General features: G+C 44.1%; 2 protein-coding genes across 2 annotated transcripts in view; both read left to right on the top strand.

The window, feature by feature from the left end:
- PKD2L1 (polycystin 2 like 1, transient receptor potential cation channel) overlaps nucleotides 1-6,078 on the top strand; it is a 34,002-nt gene extending 27,924 nt beyond the window's left edge. Inside the window, exons 8-15 of the mRNA XM_058697474.1 lie at nucleotides 67-248; nucleotides 559-679; nucleotides 1,516-1,614; nucleotides 1,823-1,944; nucleotides 3,454-3,580; nucleotides 4,380-4,498; nucleotides 4,750-4,873; nucleotides 5,191-6,078. Of these exons, the coding sequence (XP_058553457.1) occupies nucleotides 67-248; nucleotides 559-679; nucleotides 1,516-1,614; nucleotides 1,823-1,944; nucleotides 3,454-3,580; nucleotides 4,380-4,498; nucleotides 4,750-4,873; nucleotides 5,191-5,250 (954 nt within the window). The 3' untranslated portion in view covers nucleotides 5,251-6,078. The remainder of the gene's footprint in view (nucleotides 1-66; nucleotides 249-558; nucleotides 680-1,515; nucleotides 1,615-1,822; nucleotides 1,945-3,453; nucleotides 3,581-4,379; nucleotides 4,499-4,749; nucleotides 4,874-5,190) is intronic.
- Nucleotides 6,079-7,481: 1,403 nt separating this feature from the next.
- BLOC1S2 (biogenesis of lysosomal organelles complex 1 subunit 2) lies at nucleotides 7,482-14,397 on the top strand. Its single transcript, XM_058697473.1, has 5 exons — nucleotides 7,482-7,587; nucleotides 7,914-8,030; nucleotides 11,111-11,230; nucleotides 11,934-12,038; nucleotides 13,897-14,397. The coding sequence occupies exons 1-5, from the start codon at nucleotides 7,527-7,529 to the stop codon at nucleotides 13,926-13,928; spliced, it is 435 nt and encodes a 144-aa protein (XP_058553456.1). The 5' UTR covers nucleotides 7,482-7,526; the 3' UTR covers nucleotides 13,929-14,397.
- Nucleotides 14,398-17,316: the final 2,919 nt, after the last annotated feature.

Here is a 17,316-nt window from a genome sequence, read left to right as displayed (position 1 = left end):
GGAGTACACTATTCAAAGATTTTCTCTTTTCTTCCTTTACTGTTTGATTCCACATGGCCTTTGCAGATATTCAAGTACATCAGCTTCAACAAAACCATGACTCAGCTCTCCTCCACGCTGGCCCGCTGTGCCAAGGACATCCTGGGTTTTGCTGTCATGTTCTTCATTGTTTTCTTCGCCTATGCCCAACTCGGCTACCTGCTTTTTGGGACCCAAGTGGAAAACTTCAGCACTTTCATCAAGTGCATGTGTGTGTCCTGCCCTCTTCACTCCCTCCTGGACCCTCTCCCTCCCGCTCTGTGGGTGTGTGTATCCTTGGGGAAGCTAAGTGCATGTGTACAGGTGTGTCTGTGCTTAAAACATCTGTGTGAGAATCTCTGGTGGATGGGTTCAAGTATCTACGCACCTCACTATGTCTCTATCAGGTTGGGCTGGAGGTACAAGAGAGGTCTGTCTGCGTTCACTGAAGAATGGTAGTTAGGAAAGTGGTTTGGGGGTATGAATAGGTGACAGGGTTATGGTTAGGCCCTAGGTGAAGCACAGACCCTGGTCTCTCAGTTTCACTCAGTTCCGGATCATCCTTGGGGACTTTGACTACAACGCTATTGACAATGCCAACCGCATCCTGGGACCTGCCTACTTTGTCACCTATGTCTTCTTTGTCTTCTTCGTGCTCCTGGTGAGGGTCCCTCTGGAAGGTGGGAATTGGGAGCCTGAGGGGTGGAGACATAAAGGACCTACAGCATGAGGTTTATGATCCCCCCATATTCTGTACTCAGTGTTAAAATGGGTATCTCAAATCAGGGATGGACAGTGAAGTGGGGGGGGGGGGGGGGCTTCTGGATCACCCGAGAATTGGCTAATGTGCTCAGCATGGCCAGCACAGTCAGGCAGTTTGCAGAGTATAAGAGAATCTTCAGGCTCTCTCAGTAAAACCAAACCCCTATTCTCTAAGAATGGAAAGGGAGAGAAAAGTGCCCCATGAAGAGAAGTAGTTGAACCTGAAATCTTCTACATCTATTCTCCCCTTCCTCTAGGAATTTCTGGCTATTTCTATTACCATTGCTTTATATTCTCTTTCTCTCTGCCAACTATGAAAGATCTGGGATTAATTTTTATTGACAAGGCCAGCAAGTTTCTTTATTTGATCATGGTTAGGGATAGATGGGTTGGACTGGGGTTAGATGGTAAAGACAACAAAACTGTACTCTCAGTGATTGGTAGGCCCTTATATGGAAGCAAACTCTGGCATATGATGGGCTATCTTTGCAGTCAGGTTACTACAGCAACTGAGTGAAGATAGCAGGTGGGTGAGGAAGCTTGATCCATCCCTAACAGGATTGTGCTAAATGGGGGTCTTTGGAACCATGAGATGCTGGGGTTATTGGCCTGCCGAGCTGAGATTGAAAGCATTGGCCCTTTTAGAACATATGTCTGGGACTTTAATAGGGTTAGTGGGCTCAATGCTGTTAGTGAGTCTGGGGGTGAGGACTTAAGTCCCCACTTTATCTCCAGAACATGTTCCTGGCCATCATCAATGATACATATTCAGAGGTCAAGGAAGAGTTAGCTGGACAGAAGGATGAGCTGCAACTTTCTGACCTCCTGAAACAGGTAACCACCCATTCCCTTTGAGTGATACGTCTGTGTCAGGGCCCAAGTCCAAGGCTCTGTGTCCTGGTCTGTTCCTGACTGGTGTAGGGCCCTGTGCCCTTGTGTGCCTTTGACCTATCCCTGGAAGCCTGGCATCCAGTGGGTGGGGAGGGGGCAAGGAATGATGAGAAGGCTGTAGGAACCATACCTGTTTCCTTTCTCCTTCCAGGGCTACAACAAGACCCTACTGAGGCTGCGTTTGAGGAAGGAGCGAGTTTCAGATGTACAGAAGGTCCTGCAGGGTGGAGAGCAGGAGATCCAATTTGAGGATTTCACCAACACCTTGAGGGAGTGAGCAACCAGAGATCCAACCTTCTCTGACATTGGTCTATAAGTCCTTGACCCTCAACCATATACCTTTTGCCTAAAAACCTCTGATCTTGGTCTATGGGCCTCTGACTTTGACTTTCAGCTTTTGACTTTGACCTATAGGTCTCTGATTCTGACCTTCAGAATTGTGCCCTTGGTTTACAGGTCTCCGACCACATTCTGTAACATTCTGGACCTTGTTGAACAATTATTAGGACTAATGTAATAATATAATTTCCTATTCATTGCATACATTTCTCACTCCCACATAACTCTGTAGTTGGTTCTTTGCTCCACCACAAACACTAGCCTATTCCTTTAGCCTCCTTGCCTCCTAGTTAAACATGTTAACAAACACTGAACAAATACATTGTGAGCACCAGCTGTGGGCCAGGCCCTGAGCAGGGCACACAATTAAATGAGACAAAGTCTTTGTCCTCCAGGAGCTCATACACATATAAGCAAATAAACTGAATCACAGAACAACTTCAACAACAGAAGTGACAAGAAGAGAGGGAGCACAAAAAAAAAGAAAGTATTCAATTCTATATTTGAGTTTAAGGGAAGACCTCCTGGAAGAGGTGGTGTATGAATAGGGTTTTGGAGGATGGATAGCTTACATGTAGACAAGCAGAGGAAGTCCACTCCAAGAAGAGATGAAAGCATATACAAAGGCACAGACGTTTTTTTAAAATTTTTTTTTTCAACGTTTTTTATTTATTTTTGGGACAGAGAGAGACATAGCATGAACGGGGGAGGGGCAGAGAGAGAGAGGGAGACACAGAATCGGAAACAGGCTCCAGGCTCCGAGCCATCAGCCCAGAGCTCGACGCGGGGCTCGAACTCACGGACCGCGAGACCGTGACCTGGCTGAAGTCGGATGCTTAACCGACTGCGCCACCCAGGCGCCCCAAAGGCACAGACGTTTTAAGTTGAGCAACATATACAGGAATAATAAGTTGCTAAGCTATCAAATAAAAGTGGGGCATAGCAAGAAATGAGGCCAGGGGCATGAGCCAGGACCACCCCAGGAAAGGCCTTGAATACCATCATTCAATCCAAAGAATAGGGTGCCCAGAAGGGATTTTAAGCAGGGGAGGGGTACAGTTAGACCTGCACTTTAGAAAGATAAATTACTCTAGTTGCATTATACAGGATGGATTTCAGGGGGTAGGGAGTGAAGAAGAAGCCAGCAGGGTGGGGGTGGAGGGACAGATTATTTAGAGGCAAAGAGATTTTGCAATAATTCCTATAGAACATCATGAGGGCCTGAATCTAGTCAGCAGGAGTCAGAGAAGGAAGAAATAGATTAAAGCAATTTCTTGGGAGTAAAATTGCTAGACCTTGGCGATCCTGGCTTTCCCATGTGGTCCCCTTCTTTCCCAGAGAGCAAGAGTTGTAGAGTCTGGAAAAAAGTAGGAAGTCCCTAATTGAGAGATCACGGCCACAAAAGGCCAGAAGTCATTTCATCCATCATACTGTTCTCCTCAGACTGGGGCACGCAGAGCATGAGATCACTGAGCTCACAGCCGCCTTCACCAGGTTTGACCAAGATGGGAATCACATCCTGGACAAGAAAGAACAGGAACAAATGCAACAGGACCTCGAGGAGAAGAGGGTGAGCCCAGCTGGTTGGTGGACAGGCAGCGAAAGAAAAATGTTCACTCTCCCCTCCCTGAGAACATACTGAGAACACAGATCCAAACTGAAAATCCTTTGATAGATGTGCAGGAAAGTACTCTCTAGAATAGTCAATTCTCAAACTGCTGCACATTAGCATACGCTGGTAAGGTGGGGGTGGGGAGTCAAAAAATCCTCATATTCAGGCCATGTACCCTAGACAGAATCTCTGGGAGAGTGACGGGCCCGGGCATCAGTGCTTTAAAAAGACTCCCTAGGTGATTCCAATGCACAGCCAAAGTTGAGAACCACTGCTATAAAACACAGTCTTAGAGGGAAAGGATCAATTGCCCAAGAATCTCTGACAATTCCTTCTGAGGACTTGCCGTCTCCCTGGGATTTTCAAACTCAGATCCTTAGCTCCCCCAGTTGTGCCTGCTTCGTCCCTATCCGCTGTAGACCAAAAATTCAGGGGCAGGAGAGAAAGTGGCAGGAATCCTGGTGCTGTTCTTCCTTTCCCAGATTCAGTTGGATTCTAGGGAGGGTCTCATTAATCGAGGCTTCCAAGAGCTCATGTTTTGTTTCTTTGGGAGGTGATTCCCCAGAGGTTGGTCCAGCTATGTGTCCAAGCACCACCACACTTATCCTATTGTCTCTAGAGTTTGAGAGGGAAGGGGACTAGCATGAACTGGGGCCCAAGGGACTGGTCCGGAGGTCCTGTTAGAGCAGGTGATGAAGATGAAATAGGAGCTGATGAATTCCCAGAGTCATCTTCTCCTCTCTGACTTCCTGATCAGGTGGCCCTCAACGCTGAGATTGAGAACCTGGGCCGGTCCATTGTGAGTAGCCCACCAGGCGAGTTGTGTCCAGAGCCTACCAGAGCAGGTGGCTGGGTTTCAGGAGAAGAATTCTACACGTATGTGCAGCAAGGGCCCCAGGGCAAAGTGTGTTTATAATGTTCTCCTTGACCTTCTTTCCACAACTTTCTAATTCTCTGCCCTAACCCAGGAAGAACTTTGGCCCCGCTTTAACTCTCCCTAGAAGGCTGTGCCTTACCTTCCTTACTCTCATCCAGACACAGACCATTCTGTACCCCCTGCCCCTACAGCCACTTAGGCCCCCAGGCACATACTTCTGCTCCCTCGGTCTCTCTCAAATCCTACACAGACTCACAAGGAGAGTTCTGCATCTGGAGACTGTCCTGGAAGGAGTCATGTCCCAGGTAGACGCTGTGGGCTCAAAACTGAAGATGCTGGAAAGGAAGGGGCAGCTAGCTCTCTCCCCAGGCATGGTAAGTGGCCCTTCACCTGGGTCCCCTCGGCTCCCCCACACTTGAACTCTGCCATGTTTTCCACTCAGTGGGTGGAGGCAAAACATTTTGGAAAGAGCCTGTTTTCAGGCTCCTGGGGCAACATATTCATAGTAGTCACTATATCAGTGGAAGTAAGGAGTGGAGGGAAGGCCTGAAGTTGGTTGCTCTGGCCTAAGGGCTGCCTTAGCCTCCAGGAGATGGTCTGAGGTTGGAGAATCAGATCCAGATTTTGTAGGTAAAAGGAAGTGGGATGCAAATTCCTCCTTCATATGACCTGTCCCTTTTTCTTCCAACAGGGGGATCAAGGCGCTTGGGAACACCTGCAGCCAGCCCCAGCTATGACTCCAGCCCCCTGAGGAGTCCAGGGTGGGCAGGAGAGTGGTGGGGCAGGGGTTCTAAAGCATCAGACAGCAGGCTCCTCTCTCACTGCCTCCGCAGAGACCTCCTCAGGACACGTCCTATGTTCCTAGGGCAGCAGTTTCCACCACTGCTCCTGCCGAGTCCACCTTGTGTCTGGCCTTTTGAACCAGTGTTTCTGTGTAGAGCTTGCATCATGCCTAGGCTTGTGACTCAGTGTTTCTGTGTGCAGCCACGTAGCTCTGTGTAGCTCTGTGAAATAACACTTCCCACTGGGCCTCTCACTTCCTGTGCTCCTAGCTCTGCTGTGATGGGAAAAAAAAAAAAAGGCAATAATGAAAGGAAGGTGATGTTCCCTAAGTACCTGGCACCTGGATAGCCACAATTTGGGGAAAAAATAGAAGGGAGCAGCATTATCTGAATGTCTTCGTATTTGCCAGTGAATCTTATCCTTTGTGCATCTAGAGATCTGAGACTAGCACCCACAGGATTGTTGTCTTCTCCATAGTTTCCAGGAGAAAGAAGGGGAAGCCGTGGAAGAGAGGAGACTTTCTCAGGTACGGAGATTATAATGTTACAGAGGAGTTGGAGTGACCCCTCCTCTCAGGGCAAAGTCCATGAAGGCGCCTGCTCCCAACATTCCACTAAACACTGGGAACTGAGGGGGCTGTAAACCGGGACAAAGATGGAACCTAAGGAGAATCAGACAAAGAAATGACCTCCGGATTCAGAGATCTTTGGACTAAAATGTGGTGGGCTCTGATTCTATTCTTGTAAAGAACAATATGGGTTTCTCTGGTGGCTATCAATAAAAATCCTTAGGAAAATCAGGACTTTGCATTTGCTTCTGGGATTGTAGGGAGAAGAAGAGAGGCTGGAGCTGTGAGCCATTCTTGTACTTGGGCTGGGGCACTCATACCTGCTGGGCGGTGTAGAGTGGGGGCAGTGACAATGTGAAGGGGCTGGGCTGCCCGAGAAGTCCTGAAATAAGAACTTCTGGCTCATAGCAATAATCTGAAATGGTTGGCACTGTGACTGTACTGTTAGAGAGAGTGGAGACAGTGACCTAGGGAAACCTGGTCCTCAGGATGAAGAGTGTAAGGTAGCCCTTACTCTGGCATGAGGGGTAGCTCTGTGTGTGTGTGTGTGTGTGTGTGAGAGAGAGAGCGAGAGAGAGAGAGAGAGAGAGAGAGAGAGGTGAGAGGGTGCAGATGGAGGATAACCAGGGAAAGGACTAAAAACTTCACCAAAATTTTAGGTGTATAGGTTTCCCAAGACCTGCTATATATCCCTTTTCCCTTGCCCTGTGATCTTTACCTCTTCCTCATTTTGCACCTTGCTCCCCAGTGGCTTTTTCTCATCCATTCCCTTCTCCCATCTGTTTCACCATCCCATCACATACACTCTATACACCTAGGAAACTTGTGAAACAGCTAAATGCGATCAAGATAACCAGAGTGTATCCTCAGCGTTAAAAGAGTTACAAAGCTGTCTTCCAGAAAGGCTGTATCAGCTGAAGATAAGTAGGTTCCAACCTGCTTCCTAAGGAAAAGGGGGCTGGGGCGCCTAGGTGACTCAGTCGGTTAAGTGTCAGACTCTTGGTTTCCACTCAGGTTGTGACCGCTGGGTTTGTGAGTTCGAGACCCACTTTGGGCTCTGCGATGACAGTGCAGAGCCTGCTTGGGATTCTCTCGCTCTTTGCCCTTCCCTCGCTCATTCTCTCTCTCCCTCCCTCTCGCTTTCTCTCAAAATAAATAAATAAACTTTAAAAAAGAAAAGGGGGACAATGAGTTGTTTATCCAAGACATTGAAGGTCGAGTATTCTGAGTATTCCGAGTATTTCGGTTCCGGGATCAATGAGTGAAGATTTCCTAAAGGTTGAATGAGACTACCTTCAAAAGGATTCCCTGAGGCGTCTTGGGCAGAGCCTGGGTGGGGAGTCTTTGGGGAGGGGTAACTTGTCTCTGTGACTTTGGTCAGCAGGCCACCTGAGCTCAACCAACCCCAGACAGGCCGTTGGTCTTACTAGACTAGTGACAGGGATGAGCGCATTCTCAGTTCCAGGCATCGCGGCTCTTGGCATCAGGAACGACTCACAATAGCTTATCTTAGCTTCAATTTCAGCTTCATGCTTATATCACTCAGGCTGTGCAGCAAGACCCAGTGGAGAGATGGAGAATCCCAGGGCTTCGAACCCGGGGGCGGGGGGGCAGGGCGGGACACGCCCGGCGCGCATGCGCAGACATCCACAACCGGAAGTAGCGCGGGGCCAGGCATGGCGGCGGCGACGGCTGCCGAGGATGTCCCGGCGACCCAAAGAGAGGAGCCTGTTCGAGGTACGCAGAGTGGTTGGGGATGAAGTGTCCAGCAGGAGGCCGGGGGCTCGCCTGGCAGGAGCAAGCAGGTCGGAGGGGAGCACCTGACCGGGCGACTGAGATAGTTTGGCGCGGGATCGGGTGTGAGCCAAGGGCCGGTGGCCAGGGAGCAGAGTTGGCGTGTCAGATGGGGCAAGGACAAAGTGAGGGACTTGAAATTATGGCACATGGAGAATGGAGCCGACTTGATCGAATGAGGACTAGTGAAGGGGTGTGGGGAGAAGATGCCATCGCTGGATTAGGTCCCGGTGTACGGTGGGACACTTACTCGTTCTCCTTTGATCCAGACGATGCCGCCGTGGAAACAGCTGAGGAAGCAAAGGAGCCGGCTGAAGCTGACATCACGGAGCTCTGCCGGGACATGTTCTCCAAAATGGCAACTTACCTGACTGGGGAACTGACGGGTAAGGCGGGGTGTGGACTGATTCGGGTACTGCTCTATACAACCCTATGGAGCTGCGGTTTGGCTCTGGGAGACCTGTGAGGTGCTTTAGCAGCATCAGTCTGTGGCTCCCTCCCCAACACTCTTCATGCCCTGGAATACGCCTGTTGGAAGTTTGGGATGGTCATGAATGGGAAAGAAAAAGGGTCTGTTCCTTCCGTGTAGAAGTTCACTGGCTAATTTCAGAAATACATAAAAATGCTTAATACAACTCTGCAAGCCTCCATAAGTGTAGACTAACTATGAGAAGACATAAAACGAATTCATCAAGAAGTGCTTTCTTGGGGGAGGTGCATTTTGAGCAGGACTGTGAAGAGAAGGATTGACCAAAAAGGGGGAAACGATTAGCGAGTGAGGTGATATAAGCAGTTTGTTCCCTTAAAACAGATGTATTTATTGGGGCAAAGAGAAATTAAATTGGGGAATAGGGAGTGAACTGCAGATTTAGGGGCCTGCTACGTTGGTCTGAGGATTTGGTGACCCACCCTTTGGGACGTGATTAATTTTGGGGCTCATTGTGTATTTCCAGGTCAACACATGACCTGTGTGTGAAGAAAGGTCCAAAAAGTGAAGTCTGGTCCTGTGTGGCCTCTCATAAGCATTTCTTATATGGTTTCACTTCCCCAAGCAATTGCTGTGAGCCAAATTTGGGAACGAGAATTAATGAGAAAAGGCTTGATGCAGAATGGGAGGGCTTATGAGGCTCTATCATTCTGATTAGTTACTTAATTATTTCTGAGCAAGAGAAACCAAGTAGCAAAATCTAGATTTTTGGCTTCTCTTTAAAAATTCCAAAGATTTTGGCAATACTAACTCCCCCATTGCGATGCTATGATCAACCATAGCTGAGCCGCTGTCTCCTCTGAATGGATTAGGGCTATGCAGTGTGTCCCCACCACTCTGTTTTCTCCCTTTTACTGACACCTGGTCAGTTGCCATTTATTACTGCTCTTATACTGTTGCTTTTTAGTAGTGGTAGACAATCAATTTTCTGTACCAATATTTCTATCGAGTCGGTAAAGTAAATGATAGATAAGAAGAAGTCTGCATGTGCCAAAAAGTAGTAGAGAACATACTTCTTTATGGAAGTGAATAATCTTATGTGTTTAACATACAAACACCTGGCTTGCTTCACTCATTTATATGATCTTGCTGGCTTCTAGGTCTTAGAGTGTGTGACCCTTGTTGTAGAGAGACTAATTTGCTAGCAACGAGGGTATGAATACGGAGGATAGAGCTCAGAGACATATGAGCAAGAGTCCAGATGAAAAGAAATGATGATGATCAGTGACAGGGTGATGGTAGAGGGAATGGAAAGGAGAGCATGGGTACAAGAATATCATGGAAGTAGAATTTATAGGACTTGTTGTGTCTATGGAGCGATGGCAGCCTAAGACACGTTTGAGGTTTTAAACTGGTGGTGCCATCATCTAAAATAGGGAAGTGGGAAAGCAGAACCATGTTTAGTGTAAAAATATTTTTGGTTTTGGCTTGGCTGATTTTAGATTTTACCAGGACACTTAGGTGACTTGCACATGTGAGTCCCGAGCTCAGAGAGTGATCAGAGCAGGAGAAACAGATTTGGGAGTCCCCTGCACCGTGGTGTGAGTTGAGGCTCTGCAGGATAAAATTGGCAAGGATGTACTTAGGGGTAGCTAAGGGCCTCAACTACAGCCTCGGAGAATGCCTGTATAGGGCAAATAATTTGTTTCTAACAACAGTACTTAAGGTACCTAGGATTGATGACAAATGATTTTTACTTATAAAATTAATTTTAAGCAGATTGTAATTTCCCTGTGATTGTCATTCTTACTTGTACAAATGCTTTTTTGAGTTTGAAAGGAATCTAGCATCACCCTGAGATTGCCCATAGGAATGTGCCGCCCATGTAAACATCAGTCTTGTGTCACAGCTGAGTAAAAATGGGGAAGTGATAGTCAAGGATGAATGAGAAAGCATCTGGCATAGAAACCTACAAAGAGCAGGTTGAAAGAGATTAGGAAATCAGGCTAATATGATGATGTAGCAGACAAGGGAAATGAGCATTTTGTGAAAAGAGGGAGATCACAGGGTCAGGTACTATGAAGAGATGATACTGATTGAGAAGACACTATGGATTTGGTGGTTAAGAAAGCACCAATGACATTGGAGCATGTAATTTCCCTGGATAGTGGGGGCAGAGGCCAGGCTGCAAGGGTTTACATGAGTGAATGGTGAGGAAGAGGAACCAGTGAATATAAGTTACTCTTTAAAAAGGATTAGCGGTGAAGCTCCTTTGCTTTATGAACAAATGATGTCGGTGCAGCAGAAGACAGAGTGCTTTTGGGCTGGAAGAAACCTGAATATATTTCTAGTTAGAGAGGAAGCTGCCAGAATAGAGGGAGAGTTTGGAAATGTCAGGGGAAGGATATGATGGAAGAGAGACCCTGAAGGGTTAGAAGCAAGAGCATAGGAGAAGTGGTCTTGACAAGAATAGGAGCCCTCATGCCTCTTGGGAAGATATTAGGGTACAGAGAAGTTTTGAAGTGAGGCAGAAAGGTTGAGGGAGCTTATGTAAGGGGAATTTTCCACTTTTCAGGAAAATTGAGTAGAAGCCATTTGCTTTAAGTAGGGATGGGGAAGGGAACTGAGGATATAAGAAGAAGACAAATGGTTTGGAAAAGTCAGTACATAAAATGTAATATAGAATCAAATAGTAATCAATGAGTTACTAAGAAGTGGTGAGGTCCTAGTTGATTTTATATATATTTATGATGCAGTCCCCGAAATTACATGTTTTCATACCATAGAAATACGAAGACTATGTCACCTCTCTTTTCTTAGGACATGAATTTGTTATTTCCCTTTCTAACAAAGATTCTGAAGTCTCTGGATCTTAACTGGTTTATATAGTTTGCTGAATATAAATGTCATAAATCAACAGTGGCCTGCACCTTTGACATTCTCTGGGTCTTGCCTTGAACTACCATTTGGCCTATAATTCTACATTCCAGTGATCTATGACAAATCTTAAAGGCATCACATCTTCTGTTTATTTTAAAGCCACCAGCGAAGACTATAAGCTCCTGGAAAATATGAATAAACTAACCAGCCTGAAGTATCTTGAAATGAAAGATATTGCTATAAACATTAGTAGAAACTTAAAGGACTTAAACCAGAAGTGTAAGTAATAATATTTATAATTAAACACGTTTGTATTTAATATTCTTTTGTGCTTGGGGTTGCGGAGAAGTGGAGGGAACATGGCACCTGTCCTGAGGGAGCTCATTCTCTAAAAGTGAATTACAAAGTTAAGGTGGATTTCTTCCATTTTGAAGATTAGCATGTTTCAGTATGGTTATTTCTGCTTCGGAATCTTGATTTGGTCAGTTTATTCCTGAAAGGGAGAGGGGAGAAAAACAGTGGCCAGATTCTAGTGCATTTATTTTAACAATGCAATCCATAAAGGACTACTTTATAAGTGGAAAACCAGAACATCTGTAAATGGAAAATGCTAATTTAGAGACTGGTAGAATATATTTTCCCACTGACTTCTATGTATGTTCCCTATCTCTAGGACACTCTTCCTTGGTATGGGATTACCCAAGAAACTGAATCAGTTGCAGAAAGATTGCTTGTAGAGCAAGGAATTTAAAAAAGAGGGAAATTAGTGGGTAAGAGAGACTTGCTTTGTCCAGGTCACAGTTCTGCCTGATCAGCTAGCTACTGTCTGCTAGTGTTTGTCCTATGAGTGACCAGAAACATGTCACTCCACCTAGTGTGTCCTGGGCAGAGTTGGAGTGACACTAGCATTCTTACTTTGCCTGTCTTTTCTACACTCCTTGTGGAGGCTGTATGAACATGTGGCCTGTCTTTGTTTTCAAAGATGCTGGACTGCAGCCTTATCTGGATCAGATCAATGTAATTGAAGAACAGGTAGCAGCTCTCGAGCAGGCAGCCTACAAGTTGGATGCATATTCAAAAAAACTGGGTAACCATTTTTATTTCTGTTTTGATTTAATAAGAGTAATCCACCCAGCCCCCACCCGCACTCCATATGACCTTAGCTAATAGGTCATTTATGGTGTGCCCATAATGATCTATTTCAATTAATTTATACAATAACCTAGTGAGAGCAATTTTTTATTGGTAGTAGTAGTAATAAAAATACTATTTTCTGAATACTTAATGATATATATCAGGTACTGTTCTTAGTACTGTACATGTATTATTCTTTTTATCTTCCCAATAATCTATGAGATAAGTGCATGATTTTTATCCCCATTCTTCGGAAGAAGAAACTGGTTGAAGGGGTTAAATAAATAACTTGCATAAGGATACCGAGCCAGCATGTGAAAGAGCTACATTCCAAGCCAGGTCTGTTTGGTTACAGAGCTCAAGCTCTTAAAATTATGGTTCAGCAGGCGGAAGCATCTTTGATAATGTAGATACATATGTCTTAAAAAATGGAAAAATCAGGGGCGCTTGGGTGGCTCTTTCGGTTAAGTGTCCGATTTCAGCTCAGGTCATGATATCGTGGTTTGTGAGTTTGAGCCCTGCGTCAGGCTCTGTGCTGACAGCTCGGAGCCTGGAGCCTGCTTCAGAATCTATGTCTCCCCCTCTCTCTGCCTCTCCCATGCTCATGCTCTGTCTCTCTGTATCTCTCAATAATAAATAAACATTGTTTTAAAAAATAGAAAAGTCAATCAAGAGTTTACTTTTCCTTTAAGGAGGAAACTGGTACTTGTATTGTTGATGGCTTGCTATCTGGCTCTTACATCCATGATTAAAAACAATGAAGTTGTTTTTATCCTAGGTATAATTTATAGATTATTTTATTTTCATCATTGACAATTATTGACTACTTCAGGAGAGTGGTTCGTAACTGAGATTTGACATGAGTGGCGATTAACAGTTTCACTGTCCACAATTAAATTTACTAAATGGTGACTGCGAACCTGACTATAGAGAAGGCATTGTACCAAATGCTTTCAAAGTTTTAAAGAAAAAGGAAAATCTATCACAATAAGAGGCTTATCTGATGGTCTTTTAAATCTCTTTGTTGTTCAAAATTGCTTTCCTATAGTGAGGTGTAGGGATAAGAAAACAAAAGGAGTGGGGCGCTGGGTGGCTCAGTAGGTTAAGCGTTTGACTTCAGCTCAGGTCATGAGCTCACTGTTTGTGGGTTCAAGCCCTGCGTTGGCCTCTATGCTGACAGCTCAGAGCCTGGGGCCTGCTTTGGATTCTGTGTCTTCCTGTCTCTCTGTTCCTCCTCTGCTTGCACTGTCTGTCTCTCTCTCTCTCTCTCTCAAAAATAAGCAAAGATTAAAAAAAAAAAAACAAAAAGAAAAGGAGAAACATACATTGTGTGTCCAGAGAGTCTGGCTCCCAGAGAGCGCCTGGAGAGGCACTTTCCTGTGTTTAGTAAGGCTCCCCATGGCTCAAGTGCCAGTAGATCTACTTAATCCTGGTGGAGCCATTGCAGCAGGTGCTGTTGACAGGGTTAGAACTTAGTGGACTTGTTCTTAATTCTGTGTGTGTGTGTGTGTGTGTGTGTGTGTGTGTGTGTGTGTGTGTTTGACTCCCTATCTTAAGTTGAGCACATAGTTGATCGATACCCAAATATCTGTCCTTAGCTAATACGATAGTTAACATTTATGGCGTGCCTCCAGTTTGGACCCGGTTTGGACAGATGATGAGATTGAAACCAACAGGTTTTTTTTTTTGTTGTTTTTTTTTTTTTTAATATAATAGATATTTTTTAATGTGCCTGGAAATGCTAAGTAAGAAAGATCTTTGTAAGAGCTGATTTTAAAAGATTTAACTTCCTCTCTCTCTCTCCCTGGTAGAAGCCAAGTACAAGAAGCTGGAGAAGCGATGAAAAACTCATTCCTGTGGAACAATGTCTTTTTTTTTTAACATGGAGGAATGTTTTATAAGACCTGAATGCTGAGGCTGATGAATTGTCAAAACTCCTCAAAAGGAAACTGTGATGGGTCGTCCCAGAAACGTCCCAACATTGGAGTAAACTGGAGGACTGTGGCTACCCCTGAACTTCTTTGGAGGCAGTATCCCTCAGAAACCCACACTTAAAACTCCTTACCTTTTACTTGAATGTTTCATCATCCACTCAGGACAGAGAGTCTCTCAAAGTTCAGGATAAACCTGGGCTTGCCAGTAGAATCAAATGAGAGGACCTATTTTCTCTCACAGTGGTTGATTACTACATTATTTTCTTAATGGTTGGTTTTTGAGTTTCTGTGTCGATGGTTGTTTTTTTCTATTAATGATGCTAATGTATTGCTAATAAGATCCTAAATTAAAAAAGGAAAACAAACTTGTTCTTTATAGATTGTCACCCTGTGAATGTCAGTAATTTACTTTTCCATAACATTGCAAATAACAGAAAATCTTTTTTTTTTAATTTTTCTTAATGTTTATTCATTTTTGAGAGAGAGACAGAGTGCCGTTGGGGGAGGGGCAGAGAGCGAGAGAGGGAGACTCAGAATCTGAAGCAGTCTCCAGGCCCTGAGCCGTCAGCACAGAGCCCGACGCATGAACCATGAGATCATGATCTGAGCCAAAGTCAGACACTCAATTGACTGAGCCACCCAGGTGCCCCATCAAATAGAAAATCTTAAAATAATTTTAGGCTGAGTGTTGTAGACTGAGCAGAAGCTGTGAAGGGAGTATTCTGATATCCTGATGTATACGATGGGTCCTACCTGTCTCTTTTCTGTGTGAGTCAGATGTCTGGAGATAGATGACATCTTGCCATGTGCTCCCTTTGGAAATGTGGTGAAGACAAAGAGTGCGTATGTGTGCGTGCACATACACTGTGGTTTTTGAGTTTCTGTGTCGATGATTGTTTTTCTATTAATGATGCTAATGTATTGCTAATAAGATCCTAAATTAAAAAAGGAAAACAAACTTGTTTTGTTTCTAGTGCCACAGAGGTACTGGATGGGGAGGTAGGGCTGCCACTCATAAAGGAAAGCATTTGTAAAATATCTTCCTACTTGTGCCTGCAGGGTCAGGGGGGCTCCTAGGGACCTGATCATCTCCCTGTTAGACTAAAGATATAAATGGATGGAGGATACTGACTGACCAGTCCAGTTTGGAAGATAGGCATCCTTATTCAGAGTTGGGTGCTAGCAGCTAGGAAGATGTCTGAGGTCCCCAATTCCATCTCCAAAAGAGTTCTTAACCCTGTTTCTGTCATTTCCCAGTATCTCTGTTCCAGACCATCATTTATCATCCACCCCTCTGCACTATTGCTGTGTCTCTTATAACGATCCCTCCAACCTTCTACACTGCTGCCAGAACAATTTTTCTAAAATGTGAAGTGGCCACATTACCCCTCCTGCTTAGACTCCTTTAGTGACTTCTCATAGCCTCTTTGAAAAAGCCAGACTTTTTTTTCTTTTACTTAGAAACCAAAATTGTAACGAAATACTTCAATTCGCTTTTGTGTTTCTGAGGATGAACTTGTTTAACGTGATTCTCTTTGGTTCTTTATTAAACTTTCTATAACTTTTTCATGTAAGATTTGAAACATTTGGCCAGATATATATCATGACACAGAAACTAGTATTTTGGAATTGATATATATAGTGGACAAGCTACCCAGTTACATTTAGGATACAGGGTGCTCCCAAGATAAAGCTGAAAATGCTAATTTTTTTCTCTGTGTGTGTGTTTCGTTGGGGGCATGGGGTGTAAGTTCGTTATTTTTTTCCCCAACTTTATTGAGCTATAATTGACATACAACATTCTGTAAGTTTATGATGTGCAATGTGATAATTTGGTATTTGTACATATTGTGAAATGATTACCATTTAGGTTAGCTAACAGCCTTCACTCCACATAGTTACCTTTTCTGTATGTGTGGTAAGGATGTTTAAGATCTCCTCTCTTAGTAACTTTCAAATACAGTTGACCCATGAACAGCATATGTTTGAACTGTATGGATCCACTTACATGCGGCTTTTGTTAGATATAGTACTGTATGTGTATTTTTTCATGATTTTCTTCACATTTTTTATTCACTAGCTCACTTTACTATAAAAATATAGTATATAATACATATCATATGCAAAATATATGTTAGTCTACTATTTGTGTTATTGGTAAGGTTTCCAGTCAACAGCGCAGGGAGCCAAGAGTTATATACAGTTTATTGAGCATTCAAGGGGTCAGTACCCCTAACCCCTGTGTTGTTCAAGGGTCAACTGTATACAATATTGTTAACTACAGTCACCATGCTATATATTAGATCCCTAGAACTTACTCATGACTGGAAGTTATAACACTTTGACCAACATCTTCCCATTTTCTCTACTGCCCCAACTCCTGGCAACCACCAATCTACTGTTTCTATGGGTTTGGCTTTTTTTAGATTTCACATATGAGATTGTACAGTATTTGTCTTTCTCTGACTTACTTCACTTAGCATAACGCCCTTAAGTATCATCCATGTTATCACAAATGGCAGGATTTCCTTCTTTTTTTCATTGTAAATATATACACTACAGTTTCTTTATTCATTCATCCATCACTGGACACTTAGGTTGTTTTCATATATTGGCTATCATGAATAATGCTGTAGTGAATGTAGGGGTGCAGATACCTCATTGAGATAGTGATTTCATTTCCTATGGATATATACATAGAAGTGGGATTGCTGGATCATATGGTAGTTCTAATTTCAAGAAGAAGCTTCATGCTGTTTTCCATAGTGGCTGTACCAATTTGCATTCTCACTGGCAGTGCACAAGGTTTTCCTTTTCTCCACATCCTCACCAACACTTATCTCTTACCTTTGTAATAATAGCCATTCTAACAGGTGTGAGGTGATACCTCATTGTGTTTTTGATTTGCATTTCCCTGATGACTAGTCAAGTTGAGCACCTTTTCATGTACCTATTGGCCATCGTTATGTCTTTGGGAAAACATCTATTCAGGTCTTTTGCCCATTTTTGTTTTTGTTATTATGATTTTGTTAACTAGGCTTCATGCCCAGCGTGGAACCCAACACAGGGCCTGAACTCATGACCATGAGATCAAGACCTGAGCTGAGATCAAGAGTTGGACGCTTAACCAACTAAGCTACCCAGGCACCCTCCCCCCCTTTGCCCATTTTGAAAATAAGATTATTTGCTTTTTTGTTATTGAGTTGTTTGAGTTCCTTATATATTTTGTATATTACCCCTTATCAGATAGGTGGTTTGCAAATATTGTCTACCATTCTATAGATTGCGTTTTCATTT

This window comes from Neofelis nebulosa, chromosome 13 (assembly GCF_028018385.1).
Source record: "Neofelis nebulosa isolate mNeoNeb1 chromosome 13, mNeoNeb1.pri, whole genome shotgun sequence".
Lineage (NCBI taxonomy): Eukaryota > Metazoa > Chordata > Mammalia > Carnivora > Felidae > Neofelis > Neofelis nebulosa.
This window is presented reverse-complemented; position numbering and strand designations above follow the sequence as displayed.